The sequence below is a fragment of the Callithrix jacchus genome, chromosome 19 (genome assembly GCF_049354715.1).
Source record: "Callithrix jacchus isolate 240 chromosome 19, calJac240_pri, whole genome shotgun sequence".
Lineage (NCBI taxonomy): Eukaryota > Metazoa > Chordata > Mammalia > Primates > Cebidae > Callithrix > Callithrix jacchus.
Genome location: NC_133520.1, coordinates 43,519,403 through 43,535,421, shown reverse-complemented (window position 1 = coordinate 43,535,421; position 16,019 = coordinate 43,519,403). Strand labels below are relative to the sequence as shown.

At 43.4% G+C, this 16,019-nt stretch overlaps 1 protein-coding gene across 4 annotated transcripts in view; it reads right to left on the bottom strand.

The window, feature by feature from the left end:
- PLD5 (phospholipase D family member 5) overlaps nt 1-14,716 on the bottom strand; it is a 407,569-nt gene extending 392,853 nt beyond the window's left edge. For all 4 annotated transcript variants that reach the window (XM_078357234.1, XM_054248286.2, XM_003735274.6 and 1 more), the window contains exon 1: nt 14,195-14,716. Coding sequence is in view for 1 of the 4 variants with exons in the window: in XM_003735274.6 (XP_003735322.2) it covers nt 14,195-14,383 (189 nt within the window). In the remaining 3 variants the exon portion in view is untranslated. The remainder of the gene's footprint in view (nt 1-14,194) is intronic.
- Nucleotides 14,717-16,019: the final 1,303 nt, after the last annotated feature.

Genomic DNA, 16,019 nt, shown 5'->3' with positions numbered 1-16,019 from the left:
TGTGATCTCTGCTCACTACAACCTCCACCTCCTGGGTTCAAACAATTCTCCTGCTTCAGCCTCCCAAGTAGCTGGGACTATAGGCACACGCCACAATGCCCAGCTAATTTCTTTTGCATTTTAGTAGAGACAGGGTTTCACCACGTTGCCCAGGCTGGTCTCAAACTCCTGAGCTCAGGCAATCCACCCGCCTCGGTCTCCCAAAGGCTTCATAAACTTCTGAGACACAAATCCGAACCATGAATGTTGTGCAGAAGTGACTGAGGCCAGGAGGTCATTCGAACCTCTACATCTCAATGCAGCTTTGCTGAAACCCCCAATTCTTCTTAGGAAGGTGCTGCACTGGTAAGAACCTTCCCTGTTATTATGACAGTCCTTTTACTATAGCAATAGGGACAGTGAATAAAATATCAAATAATCCATGTGCTTAGCTATACCTTATTGATGACTGACCCCAGCTATAGAATTAAATGTTAATGAGTGGATAAGTCAATCTACCTAAGATCCTATTCAAACTGGACAGCTGATCTTCGAATTACAGCTGGCAAAGATTATAGTAAGCTTATTTCTTCTTTGAATAAGTACATTGGCTAAAACAACACAATTCCAAATGCAATTAGAAATCTACTCTGTTCATATGAGAAAGGAAATGTCTTCCTAGATTAGCAGCCCATTTATCTTGCTGTGTTTTAGTGCGGAAATAAGCAAGCGAGAGATTCAGAATAGGTGTGAGGCTAGGTACGGGCCTACTTACTCTACCGGTAATTACGTTGAATAAATAGATGTAGGACTTATTATTTTCTCTCCATGAATGATATTGAGTTTTGCTTTTCAGTCTTTTTCCCAGTAAAAACTTTTTAAATCTGTTTTTTAAATTGCCAACCAGCAATTCTTTTCAAATAGCTTTTCACCAATAGCAGGTTTCTAAGCTAAAGAAATGTGTGTTTATTCTTGGAAAATTTTTGTTAGGTGACCAAATGGAAATGACCAAGTATATTATTTGCAACACCTAATCAGAAGCCCGAAGACTCTCTCATGGTTGCCATATTGAAGAGCTCTTCACCATGCTCTGTCCTTTCAAAGCACATCCTCTCATTCTTAAAAACAGGAAAGAAATAAACGACTACACTAAGGTAAATGCATTCACCATTCCCAGTAGCTCATCTCTACCTGCAGGTCTTTTTGCCCAAATACATTCTCCCCAAATCAATTTTGCCTGAGCATATCAACTTCTTTTCTTAGATCTCACTATAAATCCGGTGATGGTTATTCTAAACCCAATACAAAAGTCAAGTAAAGTGAGATATCCAAATAGAAAAAAAATAGCCTAATAAAATAATAAAGACAACTATCTAAAAGCCAAAGAGGGCCAGGCATGGTGGCTCAAGCCTGTAAATCCCAGCACTTTGGGAGGTTGAGGCAGGCAGATCACTTGAGGTCAGGAGTTCAAAGTCAGCCTGGCCAACATGGGAAAACCCTGTCTCTACTAAAAATACAAAAATTAGCCAGGCATGGTGGTGGGTTCCTATAATCCCAGCTACTCAGGAGGCTGAGGCAGGAGAATCACTTGAACCTGGGAGGTGGAGGTTGCAGTGAGCCAAGATCATGTCACTGCACTCCAGCCTGGGCGACAGAGCAAGACTCAATCTCAAAATAAGTAAATAGGCCTGGAGCAGTGGCTCACTCCTGTAATCCTAGCACTTTGGGAGTCCAAGGCGGACAGATTGCCTAAGCTCAGGAGTTCGAGACCAGCCTGGGCAAACCTGTCTCTACTAAAATACAAGAGAAATTAACCAGGCATGGTGGCGTGCTCCTATAGTCCCAGCTACTCTGGAGGCTGAGGCAGGAGAATTGCTTGAACCCAGGAGGTGGAGGTTGCAGTGAGCAGAGATTGCGCCACTGCACTCCAGCCTGGGTGACAGAGCAAGACTCCATCTTTTATAAATAAATAAATAAATAAATTCCATAAAGAGGAAATGCCTGACTCTTTTGAACTTTGTACATTGCTCATTATTGATCATATTGATGTTTTGTCAATACAAATGCTAGTTATCAGTGGGGATATTGCATCTGTTCCATGCAGCCCCTGCCTTTCTTTCTTCCTCCTTTACACTTAGAGGACATGAGGCCTTCTAATTCGCCTTGGTTTTTTTGTTGAAGAGATAGTAAAGTGCTCCTTCTCATAAGCTGCCTTCAGCAAAGCTCTGAGGATTGTTGTCTTGCTGTTACCTCATTTTTGTAAGATTCCCTAGAGTGAAGAAAAGCCACAACCAAGATGACATTAATTTCAGTTTTTGGTTTATAGGATACCCTTATGAATTAGCCTCCGATAGGCCTATACTCTTGGTGTGACCAGGAAGTGAGGAGTATGAGAAGGCAGGAATTACTTGGTGGCTTATTGGGAGCAGTACCATTAGCAGGCTGATTAGAGTGGGGAAAAAGCATCTTGAAATGAGAGATGAGGACTCCAGAGATACATGTACATTCTTCACACTCTCACACTCCTGAAAGCCTCACCAAAGTTTACATCAGCCTTGGAGCGCCAGGTTTTTGAAGCATTTCAATGCCTGTCTCACCATAGTTCCTCTCTTCTTATCCATCTTTTCCTGGGTCTCCTTGGAGATGATTTCTTAGTATGGATGAATGGGCTGGTGTTGAAAAGTTCCCAAGCCAGTTTTTGAAGGAGGTATGAAATCTCAGATAATAGTATCTTGGCTCTGAAGAGATAAAACCATGATGGCTGACTGTGGAGGTTCCCTTTCCCACACACAGGCCAAATATTCTAAGCACACACACATATACACACACCACACACAAAGGCTGGAAAATAACGCCAAATGGGGAACCATGGAATACAAATGGAATTATGAATGTCAAGTGCGGAACATGATTCTCTGACAACAGACCACTGATGCTGGGAAGAAAAGGAAAACAAGATCTGTATGTACAAAGAGAGTATCTATACACACATGCGTGCACAATGTTAGGGTGCTGCATGAAGTCACTGTACCAGTTAGCATGCCCTATCATTTGCTTCACAGAAGAGATCTCTCCATCATCGGAATGAGAGTGTATACACCAGGGTTATAATTAAGGGCATTTCAGGAGTTTTATACAAAGTTCCAAGGCAGAGGTTTCATCTTTACCAAAACATGCATATTGAAATTTTACCAGATATATTAAATGACTATGTATTTCTCTTATTAGAGCCTTTTAAGAGTGGACCCTATTGAGGCAGAAAATGTAATATCATTTTTAATATACTTATTAGAAAATATCTTTTTTTTATTAAGTTTTACTCTAGTTACCCAGGCTGGAGTGCAATGGCACCCTCTTGGCTCACCGCAACCTCCACCTCCCAGGTTCAAGCAATTCTCCTGCCTCAGCCTCCTGAGTAGCTGGGATTACAGGCATGTGCTACCACACCCAGCTAATTTTGTATTTTTAGTAGAGACGGGGTTTCTCCATGTTGGTCAAGCTGGTCTCAAACTCCCAACCTCAGGTGATCTGCCCGCCTCGGCCTCCCAAAGTTCTGGGATTACAGGCATGAGCTACAATACCCAGCCAAGAACATATCTTTAAGAAGATGTTAGGAAAGGGCAGAAAATGAGGTGAGCCTGGAGTATTTTTGTAGTACCACACAGTAAGGAAGTTCCCCAAAATAAAAGGATGTGGGCATGTCCAAGGGCCACTGGAGCCCAAAGAGCATCTCATGGCCAAAGAGAAGACAACTTAAAGAATAATATAAGTAACATCGAATTGAATTTTACCGACAACATAAGATAAATATCCCAGGGTTCTACTGATACAAGTAAAGGATGGAATAAATAGATATTGAGGGAAAATAGATTAACCTTCCTTACAAAAAAATTACAAAGAATAGATGCAGCTACTCCCTAGCCCAGGAGTTGTTGAATGTGAGGATGTGGGAGTTCTTGACTAGCTTCCAAAAATTAGAGTGTAGAAAAGGAAAAACAGTAACTTTACCGTGAGAAATCTGGCAAACACTACTTTAACCAAATGACAAAGATTAGCATCATTGATAATGTCACACGATTAGCATGAATGCCGTGATATGATGTGACAAGAAGCGCACTTTCCCTCTGTGGTACTCCATCCCAAGGCTCATAATCCCAGTCTAATCAAGAAAAAAAATCAGACATACACAAAGTGAGAGGCATTCTATAAAAGACCTGACCTGTATGCCTTTAAGCTGTCAAGGTGGTGAAAAATAAGGAAAGCTTGAGAAACTGTCATGGACAAGAGGTGACTAAGGACACATGACAACTAAATGCAATGTGGTATCTTGGATAAGATCCTGGAACAGAAAAGGGACATTAATTTAAAAACTAGTGAAATTCAAATACAGTGTGGAGTTGAGATGATAACACATTAGGGGAAATGAAATTGGGTAAAGAGTATGGAGGAGATGCTTGTACTGTCTGCAAATTTTCTGTAGATGTAAAGTTAGTCCAAATTAAAGGGTTTTTTTTTAATAGAAAGACATATTAGTAAGCTTATAGGACAGACTTTTATCAGTGTGTGCACACATCATGGACACATCATGGTTGAAAGCAAGAGGATTTCAGGGAATAGAAAGTTTGGAATCAGTTGAGTCAGGAAGTCATAGTAGGCAATTCTTAATAATCAAGGCTGGCAGGCGTTTAAGAGTAATTTGGCGGGTTTGACACATTCCCTGATGCAAAGTGTCTTACAGTCTCTGATCAAGTCCACTCAGCCAGAGCAGGGTGGGAGCTAAATGATGAGCCAGCAGATTTAGGCAGGGCAACAAGCTCAACAAAATTACTCAGGGAAAGTTTAAAAAGTTAACATTCTCCTCCAGACTAATGAAAACGGAGATGTATGGAAATTGAAGTTCCCATAACAGTCCACCATATACAATGATATTAGATATTGAAATAGGTCACTAAAGTAACTCCATTTCCCAAGTCTCAAAAGACGATCGATGAAATCTCTAACTCTGGGATGGTTTAGATGCAGCCTTGTGTATTATCTTCTTCATCTGATAATTATAACTGTGTGAATGCCAAGCAAACCTGAGGTTCTTTCCGTTGATTTGTCTTTTCCTTTCCCTTCCTTTTCCCTTCCCTTCCCTTTCTCTTTCCCTTCCCTTCTTTTCTTTTCTTTTGAGACAGTCCCCATTATATCCTTAAAACTAATCACTAATTCAGAGTCCTAGCTCCATACTTTAGCTTTCCCTGTTTTTTGACATAAATAGAATCATACTCTCTATGTCTGTCTTCTTTCATTCATTACTACACCTAAAAGAGTCAGCCACATGATTGCATACAGATGCAATAGATACATATAAAATCTCTTTCAATGCTTACTGTATTACACTGTATGGATAAACTACAATACATTGTCCATTCAACTATAGTTGGATATTAGGGATGCATCCTACTGTAAATAACGAAAATTATGCATCAATAAGCATTTGTGTGCATGTCTTTCATTAACCTGAGCACATATCTGTTTGATATATACATAGAATTTAAATTTTATGGGTCTAAATATCAAAAGATGTGTTTAATGTAGTAGATACTGCAAAAGTTTTCCAAAGCAGCTATGATGAAGTCCTACCAGAAGTTATGAGAGGTACAGATGCTCCCCATTTTCATCAACACTTTGGTCACTTTTCCTTACTTTAATTTCAGCCATTCTGGTGTTTGTATAATGGTGTATCATTTTGCACTTCATTGATAACTAATGATGTCAAGGACCTTTTCATGCATTTACTGCCCATCTGGATATCCTCTTTTGTGAAGTTCCTGTTTGAGTGTCTTCCTCACTTTGTGTTGGGCTGTCTGTGTTTTTCTTATTGATTTGTAGGTGCTCTTTACATACCCTGGATTAAAACTCTTTGTCAAAGTGTGTGTTAAAAATATAGTCTTCTAAAATAAATTATATATATGTGTGTGTGTGTGTGTGTGTATATATATATATATATATATATATATATATATATATATATATATCCTTCTTTGTGACTTGCCTTTCATGCTGCTAAGCTAATCAAATATTTTATAAACAAAAGCACTGAGTTCTAATGTAGTCCAGTTTACTAATCTAATAAATTGGGATTATTAAAACTGCTTCAAAATTTTTCCTTAGTCAAGTTGATGGAGATTTTGTATTACATTTGTTCTAGAAGCCTCATCATTTCAATTTTCAATTTAGGTCTATGGCTCATATTAAACTGATTCATATTTAAAAAGAAATCAATGTATATTTTTAATGTGGATATACAACTGACCTAGCACTCTTTTTCGAAAAGATTATCTCTTTCCCATTGCATTACAGAGTCACCTTTGCCTTAAATCAAGTATCTGTATCTGCACTGTCTAGTTTGTCAATTACCTATTTGTTTATCCTTGCACCAATACCACACTGCTTTAATAAATCTAGCTTAGACTAAGTTTAGATATCTGGAAGCAGGCTAACTCTGTTCTTTTTAAAGACTGTCTTGGCTATTGTTGGCCCTTTTCAATACACACACACTTGTTGACATTTTAATTGGAAATGGATCTACTGTACAGATGAATGTGGGGGAGAATTAAAAAGAGGTCTTACCAGCTTTTATTAAATTTATTCCTAAGTGTTTGACATCCTTATGCTAGTGTAAATGGTAATTTTTTAAAGTTTTATACTGGAATTTTTTTCTAACTAAATTTTGCATATTGGCTTTGAATCCAGTGGCCCTGATAAATCCAGTGACAGTATAATCATTAAGTATATCTGTAGTTTATTTTGTATTTTCTTTTTTTTTAAATTATACTTTAAGTTCTGGGGTACACGTGCAGAACATGCAGGTTTGTGACACAGGTATACATACCTCATGGTGGTTTGCTGAATCTATCCCCCCATCATCTACATTAGGCATTTCTACTAACGTTATCCCTCCCCAAGTCTCCTACCCACTGCTATCCTTCCCCCAGCCCCCACATCCCCCAACAGGCCCTGGTGTGTGACGTTCCCCTCCCTGTGTCCATGTATTCTCATTGTTCAACACCCACCTATGAGTGAGAACATGCGGGTCGGTTTGCTGAGAATGATGGTTTCCAGCTTCATCCACGTCCCTGCAAAGGACATGAATTCATCTTTTCTTATGGCTGCATAGTATTCCACGGTGTATATATGCCTAATTTTCTGTATCCGGTCTGTCAGTGATGGGCATTTGTATTGGTTCCAAGTCTTTGCTACTGCAGATAGTGCCACAATATTTTGTATTTTCAAATGTACACAATCATATTGTCTGCTAATAGTGACAATGTCATTACACATTTCAATTCTTAAATATTTTTCTCTCTTTTTCTTGCCTTATTGTGTTGTCTGTGACTTCCTGTACTACAATGCTAGTGAGAAGTGATGACTGTGGGCATCTGTCTCCCTCACAATCTACACGGACAATTTTTCAATAGTTCACCATTAACTGTGGTTCTTTTTAAAGAAATTTTTTATCAGAATGTAAGGACTGCTTTTATTTCTTGTCAGCTGAGAACTTTATCATGCATGGGTATACAATTTCATCAGATCCTTTTTCTTCATCGATTGAGACTGTTGTATGGTCTTACCCTTTTGTTTTATTAATATGATAAAATACAGTAATTGCTTTTCAAATTTCATGTCAACTTTGCATTACTGGAATAAAATGAATTTTGTTATGATACATTATCATTATGTATGACATACATTGTGTATGTATTCATTGCTTATTTTTTTAACTATATCATTTAAACAACCAGTGCCTTGAAGGCAGTATTCTTATACTATTAATATTTTGCATTTTTCTATATTAATCATAACACTGCAGTTATATTGTAACTCTGTTTTCACAACTTGAAACATCTTCAAGGAAGGGACCCTGCACTGTCTTTATATTTAATAGCATTGCTAATAACACAGTACATGTCAAATAAGTGCTTGTTGAATTATAGACCTCACAGCTTCCTAACACATTATCTTTCACATGAAAGACACTCAGTAAATATCTGGTGACTGATGAGTTTGCCAGTTGGCACTTTTTTATGTGAATGAGTCCCATCTTCTCCACTTAACTCCTCATGTTATTGCTGGATCAGACCTAACAACGTCCTGGTGGGAGCACGACACCAGCTCAGGTCAGTGAAACACAAGGCTCATTGCCTACTCTGGAGGATAAAGAAACATATTTATCACCCAATGGCTATGACCTCCAGTCCCATCATGTCCAGGCAGGTAGTTCAACTGGGGCCCACTTCAAATGTCAGGCACAAGAAGACTTCCCAGTGCAGATAAGGCTACCTGGGAAAGATTGCCTCATTCTTCACTTTCTTAAATGCTAGATTTGTGATTTGAGATACTGGGCTCATTTTTCTATCTTTCTGAGAAAATTTTAAATGTGCTTTTTTGGTTAAAAGGGCTATCTCTTAACCACCACAGTTTGACCTTCCAACTGTACCACAACATTCACACTGTACCCTAAACTTTTAGCACACACTCTGTGCAGGTATGAATCTTAAGCAACTGGGTAATTTGAATGTCCCCAATATATACAGTTTAAGCAACATTTCTGGTGTGAGATCCTGCCATAGACTCCACCCCTGTCTAACTATGCCATCTATCAGTCAATTCAGTATGAGAACATAACTATTACAACTACTGCCATGTCCCAGAAGTTCAAAGGACCCATCAGATTTATTTGGAGAAGAACTAAAAAATGTTACAGTAAGTTTAAACCTGAGATAAATACAGAAGTCTATAGAGAGAAGCAAAGACTTTTAGAGAAACTAGCCATAAATTGGCATGTAGCTATTATATGGAAGAAGAGATGAAAAAGAAACCTTAAAGTCAATCATCCTGAGTTTCTCAAATTAAATAAAATATGATATGTGCCCATGATTATGTTAAAATAAGTCAATAAGCCACACCCAAGAGAGTTCAAAGAAATCGAAACTTTTTCAAAATACACTGCAACGTCAACTTGCAGCAAGAGAAGACCCTTAGTCTTCATTGACTGTAGCGGTGACAAGGACAACAGTGGACATACCCTGAGACCCGCTGGAAGATGCTCAAGAGAATTCTAAACTTTCACGTCTTGACTGATGAGTTGGAGGCAGAGAATCCTGGCTCCACCTACAGCTTGTCTGTGTCGCTTATCTAAAACCGCAGGAAATGATCCTGGTAAATGCTAATGTTCTTAAGCATCTGCCAGACTTTTTGTTTGTTGGATTTTTAATGGAGCATTTTAAAGGTTCATTCCCTTAGGCTGAACCCTGTCTTCTGGTGCTTTACCCATCCACTCTGTGTGGTATTTTCATGGATCTTCTCCGTGGGACAAAAATGGCATTACATAACATGAGCCTAGACCGCTGTGACCAAGTGTGCTCCAATCCATTTATCCTTTGCTCCTCATGTGAATAATTTATTCCAGGAGGCAAGTGTGCACTTGGCATTTATTTACTATTCACTGGTAACATAAACTCTATTTAAGTAGGTGCAAATTCACACTTAGAGGAGACAACCTTTTTTTTTAAGTGTGAGGCACTTACTAAAGAAACCAAGATACTATGGCTCACTACAAGTGCGAACATTAAGGATTCTGCTTTTACTCTTTACCAAGTCTGTCTTCTGCTCTCTCTTTCAATTTTAAATAGGCTGTCTGAGACATCCTGCAGATAAATGAAACATTGCTTGACTTAATTCCATCCACCAGCACAAGCTGGAAAGAGAAGCAGGAGTTGGAGACGGGACAAGGAGTTTGTCTCTGCTAGCAGGAGAGAGTGAGAACCAGAAAAGTTAGCCTCAGAATGGCCAGCCAGGGAGCAAGCAAAGGCCCCACTAGCCAGGAAGAGTCAGGCCCCCGGAGGATGGACGGGAAGTCAGGCAAGGAGACCACACAACAGGCCCGGGACAGTAAGCCAGCCTTGCGACCAAAAGCTCTACACTCTGCATCCAGGATTATCATGCAGGCTGATCTCAAACTTGAAATCTGGAAGCTCTCTGGGTAGAGTGGGGTAGAGTGGGAGGACTTAGCCCGAGAGCCAGGCAGCACCTGCAGACTCATTATACCTACAGGTACCGTGTATTGAGCATTTAACACAGGCCAAACAGTGCGCTACAGGCTTGTATGCTGCAGCAGTCTTGTGAGGCTTGGTCACAGATGTTCTCTTCCCTCTGGGTCTCAGTTAGATCCCCCTGTGCTACTGTTGAAGTGAGCCTTGACCATGAACCTTTCTTTGGCCAATATACATGAGTCACATGAACGGATGACATCTGGATGGAAGCACTGAGAGCCAAAATCATTACATGATTTTCCAACTGGCAGCCACAGAAACAAGTATCAGGATGGAGCTTCCATCAGGCAAGGCAACCAAGATGAGGATGGTCCCCAGCCAACTGGCACAGGCAAGACATGCGAGGGGGATAATACACTTTGGTGGTGTCCGCGTCTCTGACATTTGGAGACTGTACGCTCCTGCAGCACAGCCACGGATTGTCTTGTGTCATCATGGCAAACCTGCGACTTCTCTAAGGAGGAACGCAGCTGTGCCTCTTGGTAACTGTGAGCCCTTTGCCCACAGAATTAATAGGAAATAAAATCAAAGTCTAAATCTCACCAGAGACCCCACTCATAACCACACTTTGACAGGAGCCAGTCGAATAAGTAGGAAAGAAAATAACGCATCTCCATCTTCATAAATAGTACCAGGAGACCCCTGGACAGTGCAGCTGGCATAAAGCCAGGCAACAAAGTACAGCAGACTCTGCATCTCTACCCCTTTAAAAAAGAAAAAAAGTTCAAGAAAGCATGTAGCACCAAAGGATGCCAGCCCAACGCCATGCTATCCTCTGGGATAGTCATATCTTATTAAATGGTTACTTTCAAAGTGACCCAGCCCTAGGGAGGCTACAATGCAGGGTGGATTGGGGGGTTGGAAGTCGTCCCTTGCTCCTCTTGCTTTGCTAGACCAGAACCCTTCTCTTTTACATTAGACCTAAATAGAAGACCCCGCAGAGAACAGAACTTCCACCATTTCCCAACCCTAAACCCTTCCAAAGCTCTAGACATTCTGAGGCAGAACAGCAAACAAAAGATTTTAACAACCAAGAGCATTACTTGTAACTAATAAAATAACATTCTGTGTATAGCCAGCAATTTTACTTTTTCCTGAAATTTCCAAGTAGAATTCAAAGTCCAAAATTCTTGTTATAAAATATGACTTCCTTGCAGCTTCTAATTCATGGTTTCAGTAAGGAAAGTTTCCCTATATACATTTATTTCTTAGTAAGGGTTCATCTTAAGTGTCGACCAACCAGTGATAGAAACCATATTTAAAGATTGATTCCAATCCTCAACTAATTCAGGTCATTTTTCTCTTGTCCAACCTGAGAATTGGTCTAGTTGTCTTTAAATCAGAAAAGAAGAAATAAATTATTCCCACTTTTAGCAACATGGGTGGAAACACATTCTTTAGTTTTCTGCTTTATATCATATTGTTGACTTTCAGATTTATCTGTCCCTCTGAAATCTGAACAGAGCCCACACACTACCACATTTCATTTCAGGGAATTCTGTTATTATGATGACCAAATATGTGTGTCATTTGAAGTCATTATTTAGTTATTTCCTTAATACTTAGATTGGCTTTTAAAGCATCAGCAAAATAACTGAGTAGGTTGTTTTCAGGCATATAATCTCCATCATAATTATGAATGCATTTTTTCAACATAATCAAAAAGTAGCCATCCATTTGATTAAACAGGCCAGAAGGGTGTTTTTAAAGCACCGTATATCACCTTTGAATCTCACATGACACAGTCACCCTAATCCCTGCAACACTGAATTAGAAGGTACCTCGTACATTCAGAATGTCGTTTACCGTGACATCAACATTACCTTTCTATGCTTTCTGTAGCAGCGATACTAGCTTACATTTATTCTAGGTTTTTGACATCTCAAATATTAATTTCTATTAGAAATTACCATCAAACTACCTGAAATATCATAGTGTATTCAACATGACCTGTATTATAAATACCTAGCTCTTGAATTAACATAAAATTGACATTTGTATACTAACATAATTTTTCATAGCACCTTAATTTTCATTCATTAAAAATGTTTGTGGATGTTTCCAAGGATCAAGAGAATAAATACCACCAAGAAATTTAAAGTCTCCTTTCTAACTGAAAGAGGGTGTAGAGAAAAATGTCAGAATAGATATACGCATCTTTCATGAAATGTAGTTGAAAAAGTAAAATAAATGCTACACTGATTTAAATATCAAATGAGGAGAGTGATTTTTAAAAAGTGAATTCAATGCTCTCTTTTGGAGCATCTGAGTGAAGAAGAAAGCACAGATGCTCACATGCTTTTAAACAATCACATCTTCCTTTCCTTGCTCTCCGATCCTCAGAGGAGGCTAAGCATCCTATACTCACGCAGAAAGGTGAGGCTGCTGGGGCCCACATGGTATGACTTGATACTTTCAATGAAAATCTTAAAGTGAGAAAACATTTAAGTATACTGTGTGCACCGCTTATGACTCAAGATACAGTCACAGAAGGCTGCACTACTGATTTTCAGTAAGAGAATAAAAGAAATAGACCAGCTAAAAGCACAGGCTGCAAATGAACACACATCCAGAGTGAAACTAAAACGAAGATATGTTCTGTCACCCTCTCAAGGCTAGACTGTTCTCCCTGATACTAAAATCAGCCACATCATTGATGGCAGGCTCTTTGCATGTAATACATAAAGATGCTATTTGCCCCCTTTAAATTCATAACACCACCAGCCCCTTCACTAATTCTGGAGAGGGCATTTTTAATGGACGCTGTTGCCTTTCAAACAGCTTGCCAACCTATAAATCTTCAGAGACTTCCATGGTCTTAAGGATATGAGGCGTCCTTTTGACATTAGCAAATGGCTGTCTACAGGTAAAACAGTGCTTGTTACCCAACTCAAAGCTTCATATCAGAGCTCTCAATGACTTCATCAGGCCCTCAGAAAGCAGGCACAGACCTTCCTTTCCGATTGTAATAGAGAAAAGCCCCTTCTTCGAGTGTTTCCTCCTGGGAAGAAGCCTACCGGTGCTGCAGAGCCCAGGCGGAGCGCTTTGGAGGGGGGCAGATGGGATCAGGTCGGTGCAGCAGTTGGAAATGAGTGAGTTCCACGAGTTCTTGGTCTTTTTTTTTTTTTTTTTAATCATTGTTGGCGTCCTGACCCAAATACAAGGAAACCTCCACATTCCATAAGCAGACTCAATTTGGGTTCTGCAGCTCCGCAGGAAGAAATAGCATCTTCTCCTTAGCTAGTTGTGCTGCACTCTTGAGATAATTCTCTTAGTTTAATTTTAACATTTGGTTTAAGAAGACGCTGATGGATCAAATTTGAAACCGTGGATCCACTAAACACCTTTTTAGAAGGGTCTTTTTTTCTTTCAAAATAGCAAGCCTTAGGAGCTCACTCAACTCCAGAGCCAATAACGCTTGGCGTGAAGTCGACACTCCTGGGAGTGGAGGTCCCCTCTCACTGGCCCCCGCCCACCAGAGCGGCGGATTTCTGGAGAGCCTCAGCATCGGCTCCTTTTTAGCCTTTCTACTAGCAACGCGCAAATCTCTCCCTAGCTGGGCTCAAGTAGAAAGGATCGCCAACTGCTCATCCCAGCGGATACTCTGCAGAAAAACTCCAATGGCTTGTGTGCGGGTCCACACTGGTGGCTAGTGGCGCCAACTTTACTCATTCGTTAATCTGTGTTTCTGGTCTGAGTAAAACAAACCCCAGAGACGCAGGCAAACGTCCCCTCTAAAGCCCACTACCATGCCCCGCCGGCTTGCTTGGAGCCACGCTGTGGCACTTCCACTTCTTGCTCATTCTGCTCAGGTACCCCAACAACACACTGCAAATGAACCCTACAGGGAGACACGGGTGGGCAAGTCGGGTCAGCAGGGACCAAGAGGATCCCGAAAGGGAACCTGTCCTCCCCTCTCCGCAGCCGAGGCATTAAGGCAAGAAACTGCAGGAAGAGATGCCCCCGGATCCGACCCAGGACGCGGGCGCCTGCCGGGATCCCCTCGCCTGGCCCCCGTGCCCCACGCCCCGCGCCCCGCGCGCTCTCCTGCCACCACCGCGGGGAGGGTGCGTGCGGCAGGTGCCCGGCCAAGGCCCCCTGGAGCAAGTAGCCCTTACGTGCTCCAGCTTGTCTTTCCTCCGGAGCCAGACGCTGGCGCTGTAGTCCTGCTGCTTGACGCTGCTGTAGAAGTTCGCGCCCACTCGGGTCAGGCTCGGGGAGGGCTCCTTGGGGCGGCTTTTGAGCCTCATCTGCTCGAAGCCCTCATGCGGGGAGGCCGAGAGCCACTCGTGCTGCCGGATCTCCATCCTGACATGACCGGGTGGCCGCCGGCGCGCAGCGGACTCGGGACGGGCGCGCGGGGAGCCGGGCGCGTAGGGCGAGCGGGAGCCGGAGGTGGAGCTGGAGACCGAGCTGGAGGAGCGCGGGGAGCTGAGCGCCCGCTGGGAGCGCGGCCGGCGGGAGGGGGCGGTCGCGGGAGGAGCGGGACGGAAGGAGGGAGGGCGCGGGGCGGGGAGAAGGGGGACCGGAGGGGACGGGCAGGGAGGGGAGCCGGCTCCGGGCAGACACAAGTGCCCGGTGCGGCGGCGGCTGCGGTCCCGAGCTGGCGCTCCGCTCGCCGGCTCCTTGCGGCACCGACTGGGACCCGGGCCGGCTCCCGGGGCGGCGGCGGCAGCGGGGGTGGGGTGCTGTGGGAGGGGCCGCCGCCGGCAGGATGGTGCAGTGAGGAGCCGCCGCCGCCCGCCTCGGGGCCCAGAGCTGCGAGCCCGGCCGCCGCCCCTCCCGCCGCGCCCAGGCCCGGGCGGCCGGGCGCCGGCTGCGCACCCGCCTCCCCCGAGCCCGCTTCACCTCTCCCTTGCGCAGCTTTACTGGAAAGCCAGCCGGCGAGGGGAGAAGTCAGCTCGGTCTCCGCGCCTCCTCCCTCCTGCCGGCTGAGCGCGGGGACGGCTCCCGAGGGAGATACTCAGGAAACCACCTCCGCCCCGCCCCCGCCCCCGGCCCCCCCTCCCCCGCCCCCGGCTCGCCCGTCCTGCGCCTTTCCCCCATTCCGAAAGTTCACTAACTTCCCACCCCGAGGGACTTAGAGCAGAGGGTGCCCAGCATTCACCCCAGAGAATAGCCAGGAGACTTGTGTTTTCTGGAGCCTTGCAGGCGCCTTTCCTCCGAGGGTGTGGCGATGCAGAGGCGCCCGCGCGCGGTGGCCCGGCGGGCAGGCGGGACCGGTGGCTCCCCAGTCCTGGGCGTCCACCTAGAGCAGGGCTCCGGGGCCGCACCCAGCCAGATCCTGGGAGGGTGATCCAGGATCCTCCGCAGCGCTCCGCCTGAGCTGTGGCTGTTCCTTAGGTGGACGTGGCCCGACTGCTGTGCGTGTGCTTCTCTTCTGTGTTTCTAGGCCCCTAGGGTCAAGGCTTTCCCTCCGGGGCCCAGTCAAGCCTGACGATGATTAGGAACAAGGTGACGTGTTGGTGATTACATCTTAAATCTCCTTATCTTTTGCTGTGTTTGGAGTCAACCTCTCGAAACATTGTTTGGTTTTATCTACATGCTAAACAGCTGGTGTTCCGGGCTGTCTTGTATCTGGTTAAAAGCTTGGGAAGTGGATGCAAGCCGGAGAGGTATTCAGGGGATTTTAGAACGTGTTGCCAAAGGTAAACCGAAGGCTCTCCAGCCCTTGGCAGAGGCGTCCTGCTTGGATGACGGTTTCAAAGACATTCTGGCTGGAATCTGACCAGCTTTTAGGAGGACATGGATTGTGTTTCATATCTTTTCAAAGGCTCCATTTTAAAAGTTAGTAGGTAAAAACAGTAGTTGAAATAAAATCCTGTGCACAGTCAATATGGGGATGAAACAGCTAAACACAAATGCACATGTTCGGGTTGTGCTAGGCTGGTTTTCTTAGGAGCTGAACTATGTTGAGTAATAGATGTCCCCACCTGCGGGCTG